Below are 23,083 nucleotides of genomic sequence, written 5' to 3'. Positions count from 1 at the left end.
TCATACATGATCAAATATTTTCATTGTTTTGTATTAATAGTTAAAATATAAAAATATTCTATTAATATTTAAGAACCGGATAGCAGTAACAAAACTACCAATCTATCTATCTATCTATCTATCTATCTATCTACTATAATATAAAGACAACCCGAAAAGTAGGCTCCACGTTCGCTCTTGGGGGCTAGAAATTCCCACGTTAATCGGAGAAAAATAAGAAAATAAATAACCGTTGGATTGTGATAAATCTATATCGATGGTTGTGATTTAATAAGCTGAAAAATCTGGTACATACGTGAGACCTCCATAGAGACTCACACATGCACGTATCTGTTTGTTGTTTGTTTTTCAAGTTAGACACCGGATGTGACTACTATAAACGAATCGTAGTCTGGTCCGATTAGAAGTTAAAAAAACACTATAAAACAACAGCCTCGATTACTTTTTTTCCCTCATCAACTCTCATTAGGCATAAACCAGGTCGTCAAATCTTCACGGCGTACAGCAGGTTCGGCTATTGCGCCAAGCAGTCAAACACTTTGATCACCAGGTCATCAAATCTTCACGGAGTAAAGCAGGTTCGGCTATTGCGCCAGGCAACCAAACACTTTGATCGTAGCAGCCAAGCTACAGGTGATTTTCTAAGCCTTCTTTCAGTGTCAGATACCTGGTATGTTTGTCCATGTCTCCTTCTTATGTTCCTATTTACATATTGATTAAAAATTCATTAGCAATATAATGATCATGATTATTTTTTTTATTATATTAAAGGCAAAATAGTTATGGCATACAAGAAGTTAAGTGAGCTAACAACTAGGGAACAGACATGGAACATCAAAGTTAAAGTCATGAGACTATGGGATTCAATAAATTTGGTAACAGATGAGCTATTGAGTCTTGATATGATATTGCTGGACGAACATGTTTTTTCCCTTCTCTTATGTAAACAATCGATTTCGCATATTTTACAAAAAATACTAATTGCATCTCTGTTTTATCCATAGGGAGATGTTATTCATGTAACTATATGGAAGAATTTGATAGACAACTACAAAGCAAAGATCAAAGAGAGTTCAATCTATATATTCAATAATTTTAAGGTTCAAGAGTCCCAAAGATATCGTCCAGTAGACAATGACCTTAAAATTACTTTCCTATATAATACGAAGGTCAAAGAAGTCAAAGAATCAGTTGAAATTTTTCTGAAATATTACTTTGACTTTGCTACCATCGACACATTACAAGATCGAGCAAATAAAGATCAGCATCTATCAGGTAAAATATATTGTATATGTGTTTATTTTAAAAATATGGTATTGCCAATACTTAATTTTGAATCTCTTAAATATTGCAGATGTTATTGGACTTCTTACACAAATAAAACCAATTGAAACAAGGATCACCAGGAAAAACACTCCTAACCCACGACCTAAGACATCGCCAGAAACATTGTGTACAAGGAGATCTTCTAACTATGAACTATAATTCTTTTATGATGTTAAAGTTTTGAGACAAATGGTGTATTCAGTAAGATTTATTTGATAAGAACACCTCTTAATCATAAACAAAGCTTGCTTATTCATACATAAAACAATGATCGTTTCATTCAAAAACAATATTTGAAAATTGACTTACTGTTCTCAAACATGTACTAAGTAATATAGACATATGTTTACTATGTTGTTTTCTACAAGCATAACAAAAACGTATGCTCGATAATTATGTATATATTATTAAGAAATCAATTTATTCGACAACAACCAGTAAAACTATTTTTACAATAAAAGTTAATTTATAAGCAAAAATCTCTATTAGCCGCATCTTGCACGGTCGAATGGCCATAAAGAAAAAAAAAACCCTTCAGTCCTTACCTAATGGACTGATTATTTGATCCGTGATGAACCATCCACCATCGATCAGATGCTGCTGCACATCAGTAGTTGTAGACCTACATCCTCCGATGTAAAAAAAAACCATCATTTTGGCAGAGCAAATAGATTAGACCACAAATCTGGATGGAAGATAAGAGACATAAATGGTAAGCAAGGGCGGGAGCTGGCCACCATGGAGTACCGGTTCACCATCAAGAATGGTCACTTCGGTAACCAGATCGACAACCTTCACTCGTAGCCCATGCCGCACTCGTAGCCCATGCCGCAGATCTGCAGCTGAAATCGATTGGTAGCTGCATAAACGAATCTGACCCTAAAAGCACCTCAAGACTCCAGCACAAAAACCTGCAGAGGGATTACAACGGTTGAGATGAATCTTAGGGGGGCGGCAACTCATGGATGGAGAAGGCACTGACCTGCTGAACTCAAGATCTAGAGGAAAATCAATAGGCAAGAGGAGGTTGGAAGAAAATAATGGAAGTGAAGAAGGGAAGGTGACGTTCAACCACAAAATCCTTCTTTAATTGTCTCAAAGCATTCAATGGTTCAGCCTCTAATAAATGCATAGCTAAAAAGTGATATTACATAATGAAACTAAATCTTAACCAGTGATACCTCTGTCCCTAAAATATATATATAGAACTTCTTATTTCTGCATCCAACATTCGAGCACTCCATCTTATTTATAAATTTTATATAAAAAATTAAATAATTATCACACATAAAGTATTATTCATATTTATCATCTAATAACAATAAAAATATTATTTGCAAAATTTTCAAATAAAACGAAGAGTCTAACATATCCAAAAAGTAAAAAATATATGCAGATGAAGTATAAAAGAAATGTCTCTCTTAATTATTAATTTATAATTATGTAATTTGGATAATAGATGTTTAAAACTGAATTTAAACGGTGTTTACTACGAAATACATACACGGGGATACAAACGGATAACACACTCGCAAACGGAAATGGTAATTAATACATGTGAGGCTGTTTAAATATTGAAGAATGTTTTATTTAATCATCAAATTTCCATGTTTACAACGAATTTGTATTTGTTCAAAGTAAAACTAGAGATATAAACAGACGATGCACATGCAGATGAACCGTTAGATCATGGTGGGTGCATATTATAACGGTAGATTAATAGAAGACTATAAATTACCATGTTAATCAGAGAAAAAGAAAAAATACGCACCGTTAGATAATGGTGGGTTCAGATTATAATGGTGTAGATTAATCGGAGAAAAAAAATATACACCATTAGATCATATTATATCTAGATCAAAATAAAAAATTAAATAACAGATACAATGATTTACTAATTAAAAAAATCCAAGTGGGGACTAGACAGTTTGCACCAAAATAGATAGAATCCTACCAGGAGCACGGATTAGCGAGCGGCATGGCCATCGTTGATGCCGCCATGGGCGCCACACGTTTGTACTAAGTTAATTTGATTTTAATTAATTATTCCTTCCGATAAAAATAGATTATTTAGAATAATATTTGATCAAACTTATAAACTTCCAAATATCCATAATTCCTTAAATATTTAATTTAAATATAAGACAACTGATACACATAGATTCTACTGGAAAAGTATTATTATAATATCTCAAATTTATTACATTTTAGAAATTACCAAGTTAATCGAAAAAAATTACACTGTAAGATCATGGTGGGTTTAGATTATAACAGTGTCGATTGGTAGCTATAGTTGTATAAGAAGTACAATTATATATTTAGAAATAGAAAATAATATATTTCTAATAGCATAAGACCGGATCAAGTCTTAATTTTAACGGTTGAGATCCATCCATATATTACAATATATTCAAGTTGTATGGCTAATATAGAGTAGCAATAGGACACAATAATGCCAGATTTCTCTCCCTAATAAATACCAAGCAAACTCAATAAGACTATAGTCGGATGAGCCAAATAGATCAGCTAGCCAACAAAATTGTGAAAGAACAAATCTCTTCAAGGCGCTATTGTCGCTGGATTTGATCCTTTCAAAGTGCTATTGTCATATGATTTCACCTTTTTCCATTTGTTTTCTTCCTCTCACAAAAGCCTTTTTGTGTGTTATAGCCCATCAATCTCTCTTATTTCTCTTATTTCCTGTTTAGATATTAAAGAAATTTTGTACCATATATATCATTACCACGCTCTCTCTAGATGGTAAAATTTACCATCTTAATTAGAGAAAAAGAAGAATAAGTCTTATATTGTTAGATCCCGGTGATCCCATATTTAACGATCAGGATATAATAGTATTAAGTGAGTTTAAGGGGTGGTAGTTCACAGATTCTCACGTAGCTATGGTTCCAAGCTTACGATATACCACAACAAAATTAACATATGTTTAAATAACAAATACAAATAGAAAAATATTCAGTAGAATTATACCTAAATAGTAAACAATTAAGATAAGTAAACAATCAAATATTTTAGAGATTAAAGATTAAAACAAATATGAGTAAAACATAAAATGACTTAAATCTAGCCACGCAAATGCGCGGGCCAACCTGCTAGTTATATATATAAAGTAACAGAAAAAGGAGTCACCACGTTCGTTCTCACGGGCTAGAAAATCCTACGTTAATCGAGAGAAAAAAAATCAATCGGACAAAAAACAGAAAAAAAAATCAATCGGACAAAAAAAATTTTAATCGGAAGAACGTATTGCTTCTTAGTCTCCTGGGCCCAGTAGGATCCGCTATGGACGCACAGCATAGATTGAAAAACAGTATTTTTAGGAGAAAAAACTGTCTTTTTGATAAAAAAGAATATGATTTTTTGGAATCGAATTTTTTATCGAGCCATCGAAGAAAATAAGAGATCAAAAGAAGTTGTTTAGGAGGAAAAAAGAACGTGATTTTTTGGATAAAAAGTGATCTTTTGGAATTGAAAAAAGAAAAGATAATGATTTTTGGATCGGACAAGAAAAGCAAAGAGAAAATAATGATTTTTGGATCGGACGAAAAAGGAAAAAAATCAGATTTTTTTGATCGAGCCATCGAAGGAAAATAAGAGATAAAAAAGAAAAGATAATATTTTTTGGAAATCGGACAAGGAAAGGAAAAAATCAGAATGTTTTAATCGGCGTTGCTGCCATCCGATCCCTACTAGTATATCGTGCAAGATTAAACTAAAAAATCCTCGTATGCCTAAAAATATGTCTGAAACAGGTTATGGACAATCATAAATAAGTAATATGTATGAAAGATACGTAATTAAGGAAGACGAACGAAATAAGAGATATTATGCCATAAATTGTGTACAACTTTGATTTATTGTAACATTATTCTTAGATATATTATGTTATTAAGATAATATAAAAGAAGTCATTGTTTTAATTTGCGGTGTATCAAATGTAAAAGTTTGATCTAAGTTAGATCCAAGTTTAAAACTATATTACCACTTTAATATTATATATTTTATAATATAATATAAAACTATATTTAATATTATATAAGAAATTTTATAACGAAGCTAGCCGCGCAATCTGAGCGGGCCATGATGCTAGTTAATAATAATTAGGGCTGAAAGCCTGAAAACCTTTTTCTCAAAACAAAAAAGAGTTATGATTTATCAATCAATAATGAATCAATATATTTTCAGGACTCTTAAAATTAAAGTTCCATGCTGAACATTCATGATGAGGTTTACAGCTCCGGAAGACCTGTGCTAAAGTGACAATGGATTAAATTACTCCCTCCCTAACATACAATTGGATCGTCGTATATAACATTATCTTCTTTGTTTGCTACTACTACACAATAAAGTGTATAGAAGTTTCTCTCCTACCTCCATGGCTCCATCCATCTGAACTTCTGAAGGACCCCACACGTCCTACTGTCCTATCCACCCGGATGAAGATCAGTACAGGTGCCTACGTGAAATTCATCCTGTACAAGTGGCAGCTTGTGAGTTGTGAGCATGACATTAACCTTTGGCTGACTTTAGTGCACTGATTATCCCCAGCTCCGCACTGGTTACCTGGGCCCAATCGGAAGTGAGCTGCGTAAGCATGATGTTTGACGTTTCTTCCTTACAACGGCAAGACTGAGGAAATGCCGCATTATATTTCCTTTCAGCTTGCAATCCACCCGTTTATCCTTCTGTCCTCATATGCTTTCATTGGTGCTAGTAGCCTAGTAAACTCCGTTCTTATATGGACAAAAGATTATCTGATTTGTTATCACTATTTAATAGTATAAATAATAAAATTAATTATTACAAAGTTAAAATTTTACTTTATAAATATGAGATAATAAGATTTTGTATAGAAATTTCTCATAAAAAATATACTATTTAGTTGTTAAAAAACATATAGGTAAAAGCCGAGAAAAAAATCTAAAAAAATCTTATCAAAAGAACCCAATCAGAGTACTGTGTTGCACTAAACAGCTCAGCAATTGATCATTGACTTACCAGAAGTGTCTAGTGTTTTGTATTAAAATTTTTTATAAAAGGTATACCATTTAGTTGTTTAAAAAACGTATGCGTAAAAGACAAGAAAAAAAATCTATTAATAATCATATCCAACGAACCCAGCTGTAGTAGTGTGCTGCACTAAACAACTCAGCAATTGATCATTGACTTACCAGAAGCGTCTATTGTTTCCTCTATCCAAAACGCAACAACCAACAACTGTCTTGCGTGCCAAGATGATGGATAATATACTCGTCCGATTGAATTGGCCAATTACAACGGAGCTTCAAAATGACTTGTTTTTTTAAATTTGTTTGGTGTCACTGTCATCCATCTCCATTTTCGGTTTGGAAATGCGACCGAATAAAACACCAATTGTTACTGAAAATCTAAAATGCTTTGGGCCTGTGGCACATATCTAAGTTTAAACAGTACCAACTGTTACTTGACCTGCACCAGCATCGAACTTCGAACACCATCCATCATATAATCAAATTCATCATCTATTCATCCCTCGAGAATCTGAAGGGCACTACCAGGGTGCAGGGCAAAACCATTGCTTCAAGGGAAACAGAAACTGAAGAGAATTGAAATGCCCGTCCTTCTGGACATCTGGCTCCTCTCCAAGCCTCACGTACGCTAAGTTCCTCCCGTCCCGTGTGTGGCCATGTCTCGCACAGCTAGTAGCTTTGCTTAATCTCTTCTCGTTTGGTTTGTCCCCTTTTTTTTTCTTCCCTTTCCTTGTCACGGGACGCGTTGAGTGCAGCGTACGTGGATCCCTTCCCAGCCTTTAGCTCGCGACGCTTCATCCGTCCGGGCGCCGCGTACGCATATCCGCGTGGCGCGTGCGGACTCGGTGGCTAGCTGCACGCTAACGACGAAACGGAGATCGCGATGTACCTTGCTACAAGGAACCATGCTTCGATTTGCAATTTTTTTAGGTGCTGATACGATGGTTAAGACTTAAGAGAAAGGTAAAGCTAGAATTAAGAATGCTAACCCCTAGATTATATTCCTTTTGCTTCCCAGCTGAAGACAAGAGATTACGCGAGTACATGCGTGGCAGAGGACGCGTGGACGCTCGGCGACGATGCGCAGCTGAGGCATCCGAGAACCGAGATATATGTCTAGCGAAGTTTTTTCCTACTGCAAAAGCTGCTTCTGTCAGAAGTTATTCTAAACGATTTACAGATTGTGAGAATCTGTAGTTACATATTCTGAAAAATGAACTAAAAATTCAGAAGCTACAGAAGCTAGTTTGGGGAGCTTTCTCAGATTCTCACCAGCTGGCTATCAAGCAGCAGCTTCTCAGAATCTAAATATCTCCAAACAGATTCATAGTCTACTAGTATTTAACCTGGGTCATTGGGTCAAACTCTAATCACGTGGGCAGCGTTCTCACAAAAAGGATATATCCTCTCTGGTCCCTTCAAAACTTACCCATCCAAGTAAAATCCAGTGCCTGCTTGTGTTGTGTGTTGCTAGCGCTGTTCAGGGTAGGTGGCAAGCATGCACCTCACTTATCTCGCATGCACGTACATGCCATCATACCAACTTCAGTTTCATCATGTCGGGCAGACGGCTGCTCTGACGAAGAGATGAGCCACGTTTTTTTTTGGTTGTATTGACCGACACGAGCCTTTTGTTGACTCCGTAATTGATCTCGTCATCTGATCCGATCCGGACGACCGGACCCGGTAGATACCCGCATCAATGGCATGATATATATCCTCTCACAGTCTCACCATTTCCGTGGGCGCCTCTCTCTTCTTCGCGCGGCTAGTCGTACGTGCGAAGCCACGCGATACATGCGTACGTGGCGCCACCACGCCTATATATACGCCCCGCAGCCGTCGCTGCTCAGGAAGCTAAACCAAAGGCTCACACATCCCAGACGCATCGACGCTCTTCACAGGTAGCTTCGCGAGCGATCGAGCAGGGGGCGCGCATGGCGACGACGGCGGGCGGCGAGGAGCTGTACGAGTCCGAGGTGCTGTGGCCGGATCACCAGTCGCCACGACGCCCGCACGGCGTCCAGCCGCCGGCGAGAGCGACGGCGACGCCGGCTAGGCGGGGCCAGACGCCGTGCGCCGCCGCTCACGCCGCCACCGGGAGCTCTCGGCCGGTGGACATTCCCAGGGCGGCGGCGCGCCAGTGGAGCGGCGGCGCCGAGCAGGCCGACGACGACGGCGGCTGCGGCACGATGGTGCCGCCCCACGTGATGGTGTCGCGGAGGCGATCGGAGTCGGAGGGGGAGGCGTTCTCGCTGCGGTCGGGGACGGGGCGGGCGCGCCGTGACCTGAGCCACCTGCGCAACTCCGTGCTGCGGATGACCGGGTTCATTGAAGGATGACACGGGGGCTGACGCCTCGTTTGTGCACATATGCATGCGAGGTAGAGCGGACTGGTCGCGCCACACACTTGTTGTCTTCTCGGCTGCACTGGGTGCTCCCATTCTTTTTGTTCGTTCCCTTAGCTGTGGTGTCATGGTGTGGACGTGTGGTCCACGAACAAAAAATTTGCTTTCGTGATAGGAAGCTTCGCCATGTGTGCCTCTTGAGAACAGAGGCTCGGTTAGGATTTCTGATTATGGACTAATTCAGGCGTGTTTTGTGTACAATTCATGAAATGTATTTTGAAATATCCACTTATTTTGAAAGATCGTCTTGAAATATCCACTGCTGTTTATCCATGCGCGGGGAAGTTTCCGTTGCGAGTGTTTTCGTGCTGCCTGTCAGTCTGTCACGGGTTTTTTGCTGCTGTGGAAGATAATGTGTTCTTTGAAACTTTGACCAAACAGGGTTACCCTGATCGCCAACTCGGGCAAAACGTGCAAATTGTCACATATTCACATAGGGCGAAGCTGCCACCCAGCAAGAGCTCGTAAGCTCCACCACATCAATTCCTCAATGCAGGAAACCAATTACAAACCTTCAACTGCAGCTATCAGTTGATGCTGAATGGATAACCATTCAACGGACACAGTAACAAGTAACATCTGTTCAGACGGTCATAAACAACAGGAAGAACCGAACAGGTGACACATCTGTATTCATTACTAGCGCTCAACAGCGTCATCCTTGCAATATCATGTTTTATTGACTGATACAAACCTCATGCCTCTCAAGTGGATAAAACAGTTGACAATCTGTAAATACGATCGGTTATTCTCCATGCTTCATGATATCCAGTAATTATCACATAAAAAGGAATTTTTTTCTGTGAAGGAGCTAGACGATCAAAGTAGAAGCTATAAGAAATTCCCAGGCCTGCGAAATCCTACAGAACAACTTGTGGAAACTACAAAATTACAGTGTTCTCAGAGCCTTGATCCAATCAATCTCTAGCCTAAAATCGCCTGGTCCAATCTTTGCACCAGGTACACCGCCTTCCACATTTACAGAGAGAGACATTCCCACAACACGAGCAGGGTTCATCTCCATCTGTGCTTCGATCACATTTCCTCTCCATGTAGGTAGATACGAATCAAGAGGGATCTGAAAAAAAGTAGGGCAAGTACTCTTGTATCATCAAAAACCACATATTCAGCTTTTGAATTGAAATTACCTTCATGATTTGCCATCTGTCCTGGGGTAGGTACACAAAGGCCTGCCACGAATTATCTTCCTGTTGTCCAGGTGAATTCACCCAGTTCTCTGTGTATATCTGTTTAAGATTCAGATTATATAGCAATGCATTGAATTGATATCACACATTCAGTACTGCCTCAGAATGAGGATACATACAGTAGATATGTAGCATCTTCCATCCCCTCTGAGCTTCATTGCTATTGTATCATATGCATCAAGATCAATGAAACCATTAAACTGACACAGAGAATATAAATAAGGGTTTGTCAGCAGAATAGCATCTACAGATATAGTAACCAAGTCAAAATCACCTTACCTTCTTTGATCTCATTCCACAGAAACCACTACGCCTTATCTTCCATGTTGATCCCTCGGACATATCCAGAGAGAGGTTGCCAGAAAAGACACCTTCCAGAATGCACATGTTGGAAAAACAGTCGTAAAACTGTCAAAGCTTAAAAATTAATCTGGAATGCAATCTAAGGAAACAATGAGAAAATACATGCTTTCTTTCCAATTATAAAAGCAAAGACAGCACGCTGATATTATTGTAAGTTGGAACTTGTAAGGACAGATGAGAATACCAATACTAGAAGACATTCCATAGTTCAACAGGTTAAGTTGTACTCAAAACCTCTATGTAACTGCAGACAAATAAACTATTTCCGTCTTTGTACTGAAAAAACAATCAAAATCAAACTTGATGTCGGAACATCAGAGTACCAGTTGATGAAGTATCCCCACCAGCAACACCATCAGTAACCTCCAATGACGCAGAAGATAAACCTGGATAACAAGTCCTTTCAATCAAATACTTCCATAGACATGAACACAGAGCTTTATATCAGCTAGAAACGGTGTCAATAAATATTGGTGAAGCTAATGAACATGCCAGAAATGTCACCATCTAAAAGACAAAGAAATAAGCATTCATTCATTCCAGGTACTATCATAAGAATAAGCTGTTAGCATATTACCACACAGGCACACACCGAAGCATTAACAATTTACCATCATACTGAAGGACGTTTACATGATTACATCCTACACTATCTAATCCACTGGTTGAGCAACTACTACCAATTGATAATACACTGATGAATCCGTTGCAGAACATCCAGGGGGTGAAAGAACAAGGGGCAGGTAGATTCCTATTTGGCACACTATAACAGACTGTAAGTGGCAAGATATTGGTATTTGCAGAACATTCTTGATGGTACAAAGTAAAAAACCAAATGTAGGCCAAAAGTGGAGGGAAAAGTGAATACATCGATGAGCTGAAATATTTCCACTGAACTGTATAATAAGTAGACAATAAAGCCTCTTGAGAAGAATGAAGCTAAAAGTGATTGACATATATGGAAACTATTTTAGAATATCCACAAACTATGTCAGAAAGCTAAGAGAATTCAAGGGATTTTTTTTTCTGATGTTCTCTGAAATATAACTAGCCTAGCATTCATTTTCATTCCAAGCATAAATATCACAATGAAACATGAATCGTAACATACACATATAAAAAAAAAATGAGCCCTTGAGAACTCACATTTCTCCCCCACATATTCTGAGAATATAAACAATGGAACATTTTCAGTGTCAAGCAAAGTTTTAGAACATGAATGTTCCATGAGTGCCTATTTTACTATTCAGTTATTTGAACAATCATGAAAACTATATTCTTGCAAGAAAAACTTTGTAAGTGAGGGTTCTGGGAGCCAGGATGCATGCCAGTTTCATCCGACCTGGTGGAGTGGCAATTACCTCCATACTCAGAATCCGAATACAAGTGCCATCTTTTCAGCTCATCTTTTGAGTTAAAATTGAAGATGTACTTTTCACTTGGCGGGATTAGATCTTCTGAATTCCATACAATTGCTGCAAATTTTGTATGTAGGATGGAAAAATTATGGCATAAACCAACATAATGAGTAATTACTTAAGCATGACGATTAAAAGCATCATAGGATGTCATAGCTAACAACAAAAGGAAACTTGTGATCCAGCAGCGTGCCCTGTCCATTTTAAATAAATCGAAATGCTATTGAAGAAATCTCTAATTGTCTAAATAAACATCAACATAATTATACTGAGCTGTTACATATCAATTCTCATCTCATGTCTAAACCTGCATGCTAGCTATTCATCAATTGGGGATTTCATATCTGGCAACCGAATGGTTCACTGATCTTTGTGAGCTGCTCTTCCATAAATTGGAGTCCTCAACGCTACAGCATAGAGCATGGCCTTGAAATGAACCTTATCCAGCAGACTTTTTTTTTTCCGAGGGAAGCGGCAGGAGTATACTGTAAACATTTCACAGGGCCTTAAGAATGAACAAGCCTACGGGCAGGAAAAATGTAAACAGCGCTAAGCGAGTTTCGTTGAGGAAATAAACCGATCAGACGACGTGCGTAGCAGCGCAAGCTACAAGCCGAGATTTGCGAGAAGGGAGCTACCTCGCTTAGTAGCGTTAACGGAGGCTTGCCAGAGCGCCCGCAACCTCGACATGGCGTGAGCGACCGAGCTCACCTTCGCTCACAGCACCGATTCAAGGGCAAATAGGTGCCTGTTTGAAGTTAGCTCATGGGACTGCATCAAACGGCGCGCGGAGGATCTCCGCGGCGGCCGGCGGGGGGACGGTGGTGGATCCGCCTGAGGAACCGGAGGCGGCGGCGCGGCGATCGCCGGTCTGGGTACCGCACTACTAGGGTGCAGGAAAGCAACTTGGGCCAGATAGGCATGGAAGACACTAAGTCTTGGCCTATAGGCCGCAGGCCGCTACTCGGCCCGACCCGAGGATGCGTAGAGTACGTGTGGTCACTTGTACAGCGAGTCCTTTCACGTAGAGACCATAAAATTCACCCCAAAACTTTTTTCCATTTTGTGACGTACTTTCTCCATGTTTTTTATTTAACGCTGTTTATTTTTTATCTATAATTAACTATTCATCTTTTTCAAAATATTATATAATTATTAATTATTTTATTATGATTTGATTTATTATTAAAGACACTTAAAGCATGACTTATTATTTTGCAGACTTGTACAAAAGTTTTGAGTAAGAAAAAATTGTTTAACGTAGATCCAAAAATTAACTACTTTAAATAAAAACCGGAGGAAATAGTACCTAAGAAATAAATAATCATCCATTATATACATCATCAGTATACAGTTCTACATTGTGTCGCTGAACATGAACATGACGCAGAGCCAGTGCGGGGAGAGACTGAAGGCAGCACCTACTTCCCTCTCCTCAAAAATCAAGCTCTGCATCACCACGGATGTTTACCCTATACGTTATACGCTTTCCCTGCTCGATTTCCGCTGTAGTACGTACTGTGTGCCTTTTACTGTTGCTCGACCACGCCGCATCCTTGTAGAAAGCTATCTGATCCGTTGAGGTGTCCGAGCCACAGCTTCCGGAGATCCGGGGACGCGACCTCCAGCCAGGGCTTCCTCGGCCCGCTGAAATGAAGGACGGCTGAACGATGCAGCAGCTCGGCGTCCGGCGCGTGCCAGCCGAGACCCCGCAGATGCCACCGCGGCTCCACCGCCTGCACCCGCCCGTCGAACGCTATCAGCGCCGGCGGCAGCGAGCCCACCTTCCACAGCCTGAAGCCCGACTCCCGGTTCTGCATTTGCCAAGACAGGCAGTACAGGAAAAAAAATGTTTTGTCATCAGTACTATGACCAAGAACAGCTTCCGTGTTGAGAGAATCAGAGAGCTCGGGGCGGGGTCTAACTGCCTTTTCTAGCCAGAGCTGATACGTGTCGGTAACGTTTGTTCTTCGCCACGCGTCGAGGTCGACGATGTTGACACCCCACGACCACGCGCATCGCGAACTTTGGAGGCCTAGTGATGGCGCTGACACTTCCGGGTCTGTGAAATTCAGGTGATCACCGAGCGTCTTCTCGTTGCAGACGGCCCCGTCGTCGCCGGCATGGTCCCCGCCGACGGCTCCTATGATGTTCTCGCCGAGGGCCTGCTCCCATAGCCCGCTCAGGTCCTCTCGCACCACGACATCGTCGTCAAGGAGTATCACCCTCCCAAGTTCCGGGAAGAACTGCTCGAGAATCAGATTTTCAGACGTCAGTTGTTAAACAGATGCGGATCTTGTCCAATTCTTGCTTCCGATAGTTCGATTTCGTTTACCTCTGGGAGGTGGATCTTGAGGTAGTTGAGAAGAGAGAACGTGCTTGGCTTGGAGGCTTCAAGCCTCCTGTACTCCCTGACAACTGACCTGTCACACTGGTGATACTCCATTGAGCTTCTCTGAACCTCTTCGATCGTCCTCATAACAGAGGCGATGGCGCCGCCGTCGTGCCAGTCGAACTGGTGCAGGCCCTTTACCTCGACCACCGCCGGAGAAACCGGGTGCAGCGCGAACCACGAGTGCATCGGGACGTAGCTCTTCTTGTCCGTGACGACGTGGAACACCAGCCTCGCCGGGTCGGCCGAGCTGCTGACTGTGGAAGCCACGGCAACGGCGGCCGCGAGCACGTTGTCGGTCACGACGGCGACGTGGAGATACGAGCCGTCGGTCAGGCGAGGGGCGTGCTCCGGCAGCGGCACCGGAGAGCGAGCCGCGGAGTTCACCGCGAACTCCTCGGCCAGCCGCAGGGTGAGGCAGTGCATGCTCTTGGGGACGCCCAGCGAAGCCAAGTGCCGGTTGAACAGAGCTCTAATTCTGGACGACTTGACCTTCCGATCCATTTTCAGCAGCTGCTTCAAATTAACCTCAATAAAAATCGAGAGATATAGTTGTTGCAACTTGTAATATATGGGTACTATTTACGGATCAGAGTTTGGTATTTCATTTTTTGGAGTGTAGTGTCAAGTGTCAACACGGTCTAATGCTAATCCTCCTCCTACAAAAGAATATAATCCTCATCCTACAATAGACCACATCAAGTTGCAGGCATTTCAACTGGACACGCCTAAAAAATTACTATTTGCATGTTTTAACCGAAAAGATTGAGGGGGACATGCATGACCATGAATAATGCACACGTAAACCATACGTTCCGTTTCTCTAGTTTCAAGACAGGATGCACGAACAGTACACGGACCATATGATGTGGTCTTTAGGCGTGGAAAGCACTTGCTTCAGCAAAGGTGCCAGTAACATGCAAGCATGATACAAGACCATTAAAAAGTTGAGTAAAGATTAGCAAAGTTCGTAATAGAGAAAGCGCGTCGGAATATGGGCGCTGATAAGTTTTATACCATGGCCATTATCTTGAGCACCACGGCTTCCATGTCCAACCGATCGTAGGACGCCAGCATGGTGTCCATCTCCGCCATGAGGCCGTCCAGCGAATCCGGTGCCGCCTCCACCACCACGGGATCCAACAGGCTGGCCTCCCTGCGACCTCTCCTCCACTCCTTCCTGAATTCCTGACCATTCAACACATCCATTAACCCCAATCAGAATGGATGTAGCTAGCTAGCTAGTCACACACTCACGCGCAGTTAAAAAAAAATACACAAACTGTCACTGCAACAAATGTAGCATTGATTTGCTTAAAGTGGCCATTAGTACTAGTGCTGATTAGCTCATAGTTGATTGGATCCCGTACATTATGCGTCCAGTCCATGTAGAGTGACAGGATAGCACTAAAAACCACAAGGGTTTTGCCCACCGTACACGTGCATGAATAGCTAGTGGCTCACGGTCACGGGCCAAAAGGCCGCAGCACAGTGGGAACTGAAAAGGCCACGTAGCTCCAAACGCAAGGGCGCCATCTTGACGAGCATGTCCTAGCTGGAGTGCAGGCCACTAGCGCGAGAGAATCCTCACGAGCACGTCACAAGGCGCGCGGGCTCCGTAGCGGCTGGCAACACACAATATCCCAATTCCCAAGCCGCTACCAACTATGGACTATGGTAGGGCCCTCGCGGAATGATGCCAATGGCACGTCGCTCAAATCATCAACCAGTGCATAGATATCTCCTCGTCGGATTAGGCTGTTTTTCTGGTACAAGTTGACTGAATAAAGAGTACTGATTCACTATGTTTTCATGCAGCTTGTACTTACTTCTCGAAGAGATAATAACAGTAGTGGGCACTTAGCTAACTGGTTTGCATTTGAATCAACCGGTGCTGGGGCGAAATCTTTTGAACGTTTGACCGAGAACTGACAGCGGCCGACTATGACAGAGGTTAGAAAAAAAAACCGAGAATCCAGAGTATGCATGCAGCACTCTGGATTAGATCGACTGGGCCCACCTGTCAGCGTGGGCGGCGGCGGCCACGTGGTAGGAGCCCGGCCTCCGGAACGCCGCGACGTGCTGCCGACGCGCGGCCCTGACATTCCCCTTCCCGTGAATGGCGCTTACTGCTAGCGAGCCGAACCGCGCGGAAAAAATATCGCCAGACCGCGTGGGGAGCTCCGTGCCGAGCGGCGTGTTTCGTCCCGTACTTGGCTTTCGATCCCCGACGCGCGCAAAAGTAGTAAAACAAATGTCAAAACCCAGGCGCCTAAAGTCCTTCCTGTTTCCCTGCTCGCACGATGGAAGGACCAGTACACGAGCCAGCCTAACACCAACACACCCCACTCACTGAGTCACTGCTTTGGAAGTTGGAATCAGTAAAACTCACCTCCATCGCGTCGCCGCTGCCGCCGTAGAGCCAGTCCCCCAGCCCGGCCCTCCAGTCCAAGCATCCTGGAGCATTGCCCAATCGCGTCAGTGATTGCAATCGGAAAATAATGGGCAAATTCACTAGGCAGCACGCGGGGCGAAACACATGTACTGTACGTGTTACGGCCACGGTGACGCGCGCGAACTTACCGGTGGCGGAAGGGCAGAGGGAGGCGCTGGCCTCGATGGCGAGGAGCGCGGCGCGGAAGAGGAGCACGCCGGCGAGGAACCCCGTGACGACAGCCGACCGGCAGCCGCGCCTTGCTGCTTGCTGCTGCTGGTGCGGCACCGCCTTCGCCTTCGTCGCCTCGCCAGCCTCCGCCGCCGCCGACGTGATGTACACCTTCATTGTCTCTATCTTAATTAGCTCCCTTCACACCAGCGACGCAGCGCGTTCATGGACGAACCGAGCTAGATAAAACTCCCTACTACCGCAGGAGGAGGCGAGCCTCTGTGTAAGCAAAAGAGGATGGGAGAGCAGCGTACGTGCAGTATGGGAGCTTCTAGCTAACTTGCTAGCTAAGTACGCGGCGCCCCCGCGCGTGTGCGTGTGGTGTGGGTTGGGTGGGGGGACGCGGGCAGGAGCACGAGAAGGGAAGGGAAGGAAAGGAAAGCCCGAGAAAAAAAAGAAAAGAAAGAGAGAGCAGGGTCACGGTGCGGGCATCACCGCGCGCATCAGTGTGCGAGCGTGCGAGGGGCGGGGACGTGGGAGGTGGCAGGGCGCGGCGAATCTGGCTGCGGCGGAGGGCGGGGGTGCGCGGGTCGAATAGCCGAATGAATGGGGGGCGATGGGACTTGCCGGATTCGAGCCCGGAAAGCGACCTGAACCGCGAGGCCAGGGAGACCACCGACACGGGCGTGACGGTGACGCGCGCGCGGAACGCCGCGCCTCGCCGGCCCCGATCGATCGGTCGAAACGCTTATCCGCTTCTGCAGTGCGGGTGCAGCGCTGCTGCGTCGCACTCGCATCGCATGCACTGAAAACTCCTTTAACAGGTCAGGCGCCCGCATTATTATGTGGCCTTGTCTCGTTTGTTTAGCGTACGCACGATATCTCTCCCATGTGACGGCTAGACTTAGCTCGCGTCGCGCGAGTGAGTTGGCTGGTGTCTGACTCAGGCTTCTTGTTTGAATGCTGCGTGGGGTGGTGGCAGGCGGCCAGTCGGAGTTATGCCAGTGGCCAGCAGTTAGTACAACCTGTGAATTAAGGCCTTGTTTAGTTTTAAAATTTTTATCCAAAAACATCACATCGAATTTTTAGACACTTAAATAAAGCATTAAACGTAGATGAACTAAAAAACTAATTGCACAGTTATGAAAGAAATCTTGAGACGAATCTTTTAAGCTTAATTAGCCCAGGATTAGCCATAAATGCTACAGTAACCAACATGTGCTAATGACGGATTAATTAGGCTCAAAAGATTCGTCTCGCGGTTTCCAGGCTAGCCATGAAATTCGTTTTTTCATTCGTATCCGAAAACCCCTTCTAACGTCCGATCAAATATTTGACGTGACATTTTTCCCAAAAATTTTCTTAATCTAAACACCACCCTGGAGAACGAGCACATCGATTTTGGCTGTTATGATTGGCTCCTGGGATGGAGCACTTCTGCCGGTATCAACCGACTTGGCAACGATAGAGCCCACTGCTAGCCTCTTGCCTGCATGGCATTGGCATAGCTCCGCGTAAACTCGTACCCATACCTGTGCTGTACTACTGTCAACTGCCTCGTCGGAATCGTGATTAGTGCTGAAGACTCGATGTGAACTTGGCGCACAGGACGACCTCGCTGCTACTCGCAGCAGCGACTTCATTTCTGAGAACTCCCTACTTCTACGTCCCGCTAATGTCAAATAACTCTTACACTGTTCGATAGCCAGAAGCGCGGTCCGTGTGTATAGGCCTCAGTTTTAGATTCTAAGAAACAACTGCTTGATAGCTAGCTTCTGAGAATTTGAAAAAGCTCTTAAACATCTCTAAATTCTAGATTCTTTGTTTATTTTTCAGAATCTGTAACTACAAATTCTTAGAAATTATGAACTGTTTAGGTCAGCTTATAGCAAAAGCAGCTTCTGAGAAAAGCTACAGCCAGAAAAAGCTCTCTAAAAAGCCCCGTTGACTTCGTTGCCCATCTACTTATCCCAGGATGAGGCCCAGGTTACACCGTACCGGCTAGGGTTTAACGGAGACTTGTATTTTTACCGTACCGGGGACCAGTGTGCAAAATGCTGCCAAGCGTGTCCGTGCACCTAGCCTGTTACCGAACTGCCCCCACGGATATCAATGGATAACGGTGACGAGCTGTGGCTATCACTAGCTGGGGTCAGAGTCAACAGTGGATCAACAGCCGATGGGAAGATCATCAGTAGTCATGTCGTTTCGGCTTGCTAGTTACTACTACTATTACTACTTCAAGCAGGACCCGGCCCCTTTCCAATACTTTAAACTGTGTGGGTGAACGGCATATGAAAAATATTTTATGAATTAAAATTTTATAAATGTATTCTTAACAATTAAAATATTAAATCTAAAAAATATTTAAAACATAAAATCAATTCTAAGTTCAAGATTTAAAATTTAAATTTTAGCTTGTAAACAGAAGCAGAAGTGAAAAGATTAGGGTTAGTTTGCCCAATGTTCTATGAGTAACACCTCGCATGTCCGCTTGTATATACATCATACTTTTACACGGGGAGATTGCCTGGAAAAGCATATACAGTACTACATACTTAACAGCATTCCCAAACTTATCCCTTGACGAAGGAATTCAAGGAAAGCGTGGAGCTCATGTAAGGATATTAGTGGCTGTGTAGTCTGTACTCCCGTGACTCTAATATACTAACAATATCCCTGTGCTAACGCTATGGTATTATAATATTTTCATACATATATTATTTAATTTCGTTAGTTAAACTAATTTTTGTAAAATAGGTCTAATTGCATCTTAATTTGATTCAAGTCATATATCAAACATACATGTGCTAACGTATGGTGATATTTGATAATAAAAATTAAAGGATTGAAATAAAGTTTATGTTTTAGATATTCCACAATTTATATATCAATAGTCATGTTCAACCAAATGAATGTCATGGCCAATGTGCACCATACACCATGCTATGCTATTAAGATATGTCTATACTAAAGATATACTAAATTAGAATCTTTTTGAAGATGTGTGTTGGTCCTTAATACAATTAATGCAATTAAGATTTATCTTCTAGTTCATATAAAATGAATTATTTAGGCAAATTTGTGCAATTTGAGTTAACAACATTCTTTTATCCTAATCTAACAGAAATAAAAAAAATCTTATATACAATTAGTCATAAATATTATATGTATATGTATATATAGCATAATTATAAGAGCTACATACTTGAAAAGTGTATAAATTTATTCTACCTTGTCAAAAAATTTATAAAATATATGTACGTATGAGTCAATTCTACCTTATAAAAAAATAGCTCTCGTAATTATCTATAAGTTAATCTGAACAGACATATTTATAATTTAAATAATATATGTACACGTATATTACAAAATTTATTTTATACTCATTCATTTTCAATTTGATTATGTTGATTCATTCGTGTTGATATATTTAATAAAATACCGAGAAAATATTACAAATACCACCGTGTGAAAAAAATATTTCTCGTTATTTCATATTGCCAACCCAAACGTATATACAGATATTATATATGTGTGTGTATATATATATATATATTTTATATATATATATATACATATATATATATAACGATACATCGTTTAATTAATATCGGTGCTATTTTTATTTAACATCGTTGATTTAGAGGTCAATGGTTGATCATTTGTGTTGATATATATACATATGAAAAATTATTTATGATTTTCATTCATTATTAGTTAAGATACTATAAAAATGAAGTATAATATTCCACGTGTGTAAAAAAACTTTGAAAAAGACGAATGATTAAACGATGACTTAAAATTCAACGTTGGGATATAAAATTTTTAGATTATATATATAATATATTTTTAATTAAGATCCATTCTATTTTGATTTAACGGCGTTGATTTGGGGTCTACGGTTAATCATTCGTGTTTATATATACATGGATGTATACATATATATTATATGTAATTGATTACTTTGATTTATTACTCTTTCTAAAAATATCCATGTATTATGGAAAGTTAGCATGCACTGCAATTTATCTGCATGCATGATTTGCCGACAAGCAAAGTGCAAAAGTGGAATGTAAAAGATACCAATTTCATGTATGATCTGAGTCGTTTCTTTCGTTCCAGATGATTATGTGTGTGTGCGTCGGATCTATTTCATGAGTCTTTTGTGTTGGTACACTATAGGATAGATAAGTGTTCCTTGCACGCAAATGGCCGGCCAATGGCCAGGTGTGTTTAGCAGCTAGTCGTGACAAGGAGGCTTTGATCGGATCTACGTGTTAGATTAATCCATTGCCAACATCAAACCATGGTATAGTGTGCAGTCTGCTACTGATCTTTCTAAGAACAAATATTATTATGTGCTGGTCATCTTTAAACAAAGAAGAAAAAGAATTAAAGGAAACGCAGTGTGCTGCTTTAACGGTAACACGTCACACGTGAGCACGTTAGCTGTTTCGGTATTGTGTGTGTACAGGGGCAAAAGAGAGTAAAAAATATATATAAACAGTGCTCACCGTGGGGTTCGAACCCACGACCACAACGTTAAGAGCCTTGCGCTCCACTGACTGACGTGGATCGTCCGATATAAAGCAAATCATATCAGTCTTTGAATTTGTCCAATGAATAAATGAGTAAACGAGTAAACTGAGTTGGTGCATTATAGGGTAGATGGGTACAGCATACGTGGCTCAAAATCAGAGCCTGTTAGTATACCGTTACTCCCTTCGTCAGAAAATAAATTAACTCTTTGTCTTTTTTTAAAAAATTACGATTAAAATTTTTATTTTTATTAGATGATAAAACATAAATAGTACTTTATGTATGACTAATTCTTTTAAAATTTCTTAATTTTTTTCAAATAAGATGGATATTCAAACACTCGACAAAAAACCGATAAGTTCGTTTTTTTAGGGACAGAGAGAGAGTATTATCTAATTCTAAAATATAAGCATTTTAGTTTTTTAAGCATAGACTAATGATATGTCAAAAATTCTCATTTATTTTAGTAGTTAATTTTTTAATTCTAAATTGATTATATTTCCTTTCTAGGTATCTAATTGGTTCTAAAATCACTGAAATAATTGGAATCAAGAAATTATATACAGAATTCCTTATATATTGATATAAAATTTAAACCATATAAATACGTATATTTTAGAGGGGAGTAATAAATTGATACCAGCACTGCGTTGAATTCATGAATCGCTCCTTTTTCGACACCTCAAACGACGACTTTGTTATGCACAGTACTTGGTGATCTGCTACCTCAGCGCACTTACATCAGACCAGAGCTCCACAACACAAACGTGCAAATCTGCAACAAACGTTGTCGTGGGATGCGTGCGCGCAATACAGATGGAGTACATCAAAAGATAACCACCACAGTTTGACATTTTCATGGGAGTCAATTTGCCAACAAACAAATCCATGTGAAAATCATCCAGTGATCTGATTTGGTACCAAGCTTTTCGATGGTTGCGCGCATTGATAATGATTGCGTGAACAACAATCTACAAGGGAGGACTGGTTTGCAGTGACCCTACATCTGCATTTCTTTAATTTCGAACAGGGAAAACCCAATACTCGATACATCTGGTAAGTTAACCTTTTCTTTTGAAATCCAGCAGGTTCGAAGGCAGTGAGTTGCATCTATACACTTGAATTTGAATTATCGTTTGCTTGTTGGCCTATCAGACGCATCCAAAACTTAATATTAAAGTTAATTTTGGATGATATTTTAGTCCACTTTCTAAAATCTATCTATTATAATTTAAAAATAGCTTTGAAAGAAATCACTAGCTAGCAATTATATGCTGAAAAAACTACGTCGTCGTTAGATCACGATGATCCCATATTTTAACATTTTAATGGCAAAGAACTAATAGTATATAAATACAACTGTACATTACAGTTGTGGACTAAAGGTGAGTTTGGTAGTGCCAAGTAGGGCTAAACCAATTAGCTCACATAAAATGAGCTAAGACATTAGCTCATGATTAATTATATATTAATTATTTTGAATTTAAAAATAGATTCATTTATGGTTTTAAAGTAATTTTTCTATCGAAATTTTCTGTAAAAACATAATTAACTATGTTCTGACGATTTACCTTGTTTTGTATGTGCTAATTGATCTAGTCCTAATTGATATCAACTCACCCTAAGCGCAACGTAACAAACTGTTTCCAAATGATATCGTTTTCTAATTTCAGACTCCTGGCCCAAAATTATACTCCTGCGCCAGCTAGCCGAATGAGTAGTTGGCCTGTTATAGGTGTTGGAGCCTGTAATAGGTGTTGGAGCCTGTAATCATATTAGGAAACGGGGCATATC

The 23,083-nt window shown here is 41.0% G+C and overlaps 3 protein-coding genes and 1 long non-coding RNA gene across 5 annotated transcripts; 1 reads left to right on the top strand and 3 right to left on the bottom strand.

Annotated features, from left to right (window-relative positions):
* Positions 1 to 237: 237 nt before the first annotated feature.
* Positions 238 to 2,513, bottom strand: LOC107304898. The gene is made up of 4 exons (XR_005810992.1): positions 2,309 to 2,513; positions 2,074 to 2,237; positions 1,872 to 1,948; positions 238 to 701 (listed from the first exon to the last, which is right to left on the bottom strand). It is a non-coding gene; the product is annotated as an uncharacterized LOC107304898 (long non-coding RNA).
* Positions 2,514 to 8,224: 5,711 nt separating this feature from the next.
* Positions 8,225 to 8,998, top strand: LOC121053270. Its single transcript, XM_040519952.1, has one exon. The coding sequence runs from the start codon at positions 8,291 to 8,293 to the stop codon at positions 8,693 to 8,695; it is 405 nt and encodes a 134-aa protein (XP_040375886.1). The 5' UTR covers positions 8,225 to 8,290; the 3' UTR covers positions 8,696 to 8,998.
* A 352-nt stretch (positions 8,999 to 9,350) lies between these two features.
* Positions 9,351 to 12,650, bottom strand: LOC102721879 (probable complex I intermediate-associated protein 30). The gene is made up of 7 exons (XM_006644588.3): positions 12,389 to 12,650; positions 11,694 to 11,807; positions 10,656 to 10,718; positions 10,249 to 10,340; positions 10,089 to 10,169; positions 9,910 to 10,008; positions 9,351 to 9,839 (listed from the first exon to the last, which is right to left on the bottom strand). Exons 1-7 carry the CDS (start codon positions 12,438 to 12,440, stop codon positions 9,651 to 9,653), a joined length of 690 nt encoding a protein of 229 aa, XP_006644651.1. The 5' UTR covers positions 12,441 to 12,650; the 3' UTR covers positions 9,351 to 9,650.
* A 398-nt stretch (positions 12,651 to 13,048) lies between these two features.
* On the bottom strand, positions 13,049 to 16,994 carry LOC102721595 (probable galacturonosyltransferase 15). 2 transcript variants are annotated; one of them, XM_040527547.1, is made up of 6 exons: positions 16,726 to 16,994; positions 16,535 to 16,599; positions 15,160 to 15,330; positions 14,086 to 14,655; positions 13,676 to 13,996; positions 13,049 to 13,564 (listed from the first exon to the last, which is right to left on the bottom strand). In XM_040527547.1, the coding sequence occupies exons 1-6, from the start codon at positions 16,922 to 16,924 to the stop codon at positions 13,280 to 13,282; spliced, it is 1,611 nt and encodes a 536-aa protein (XP_040383481.1). In that variant the 5' UTR covers positions 16,925 to 16,994; the 3' UTR covers positions 13,049 to 13,279. The 2 variants fall into 2 exon arrangements, with proteins under 2 accessions (XP_040383481.1, XP_040383484.1); XM_040527550.1 differs by having other exon boundaries at positions 13,679 to 13,996.
* Between the last annotated feature and the right edge of the window lie 6,089 nt (positions 16,995 to 23,083).

The sequence above is a fragment of the Oryza brachyantha genome, chromosome 1 (genome assembly GCF_000231095.2).
Source record: "Oryza brachyantha chromosome 1, ObraRS2, whole genome shotgun sequence".
Classification (NCBI taxonomy): Eukaryota; Viridiplantae; Streptophyta; class Magnoliopsida; order Poales; family Poaceae; genus Oryza; species Oryza brachyantha.
The sequence above is the reverse complement of the archived record's forward strand: the minus strand, read 5'-3'. Positions and strand labels throughout refer to the sequence as shown.

What these genes read in the sequence shown, in the direction of transcription:
- LOC121053270 (XM_040519952.1), top strand. Translation starts at nt 8,291, where the DNA reads ATGGCGACGACGGCGGGCGGCGAGGAGCTGTACGAGTCCGAGGTGCTG.
- LOC102721879 (XM_006644588.3), bottom strand. Translation starts at nt 12,440, where the DNA reads ATGTCGAGGTTGCGGGCGCTCTGGCAAGCCTCCGTTAACGCTACTAAG. An exon ending in CGTTAACGCTACTAAGCGAG is followed by an intron (nt 11,808 to 12,388) that starts GTAGCTCCCTTC and finishes CAAAATTTGCAG; the next exon opens with CAATTGTATGGAATTCAGAA. An exon ending in GTGGAATGAGATCAAAGAAG is followed by an intron (nt 10,170 to 10,248) that starts GTAAGGTGATTT and finishes TCTCTGTGTCAG; the next exon opens with TTTAATGGTTTCATTGATCT.
- LOC102721595 (XM_040527547.1), bottom strand. Translation starts at nt 16,924, where the DNA reads ATGAAGGTGTACATCACGTCGGCGGCGGCGGAGGCTGGCGAGGCGACG. An exon ending in GCAGCGGCGACGCGATGGAG is followed by an intron (nt 15,331 to 16,534) that starts GTGAGTTTTACT and finishes TTGAATGGTCAG; the next exon opens with GAATTCAGGAAGGAGTGGAG. An exon ending in AGCTCTGGCTAGAAAAGGCA is followed by an intron (nt 13,565 to 13,675) that starts GTTAGACCCCGC and finishes TGGCAAATGCAG; the next exon opens with AACCGGGAGTCGGGCTTCAG.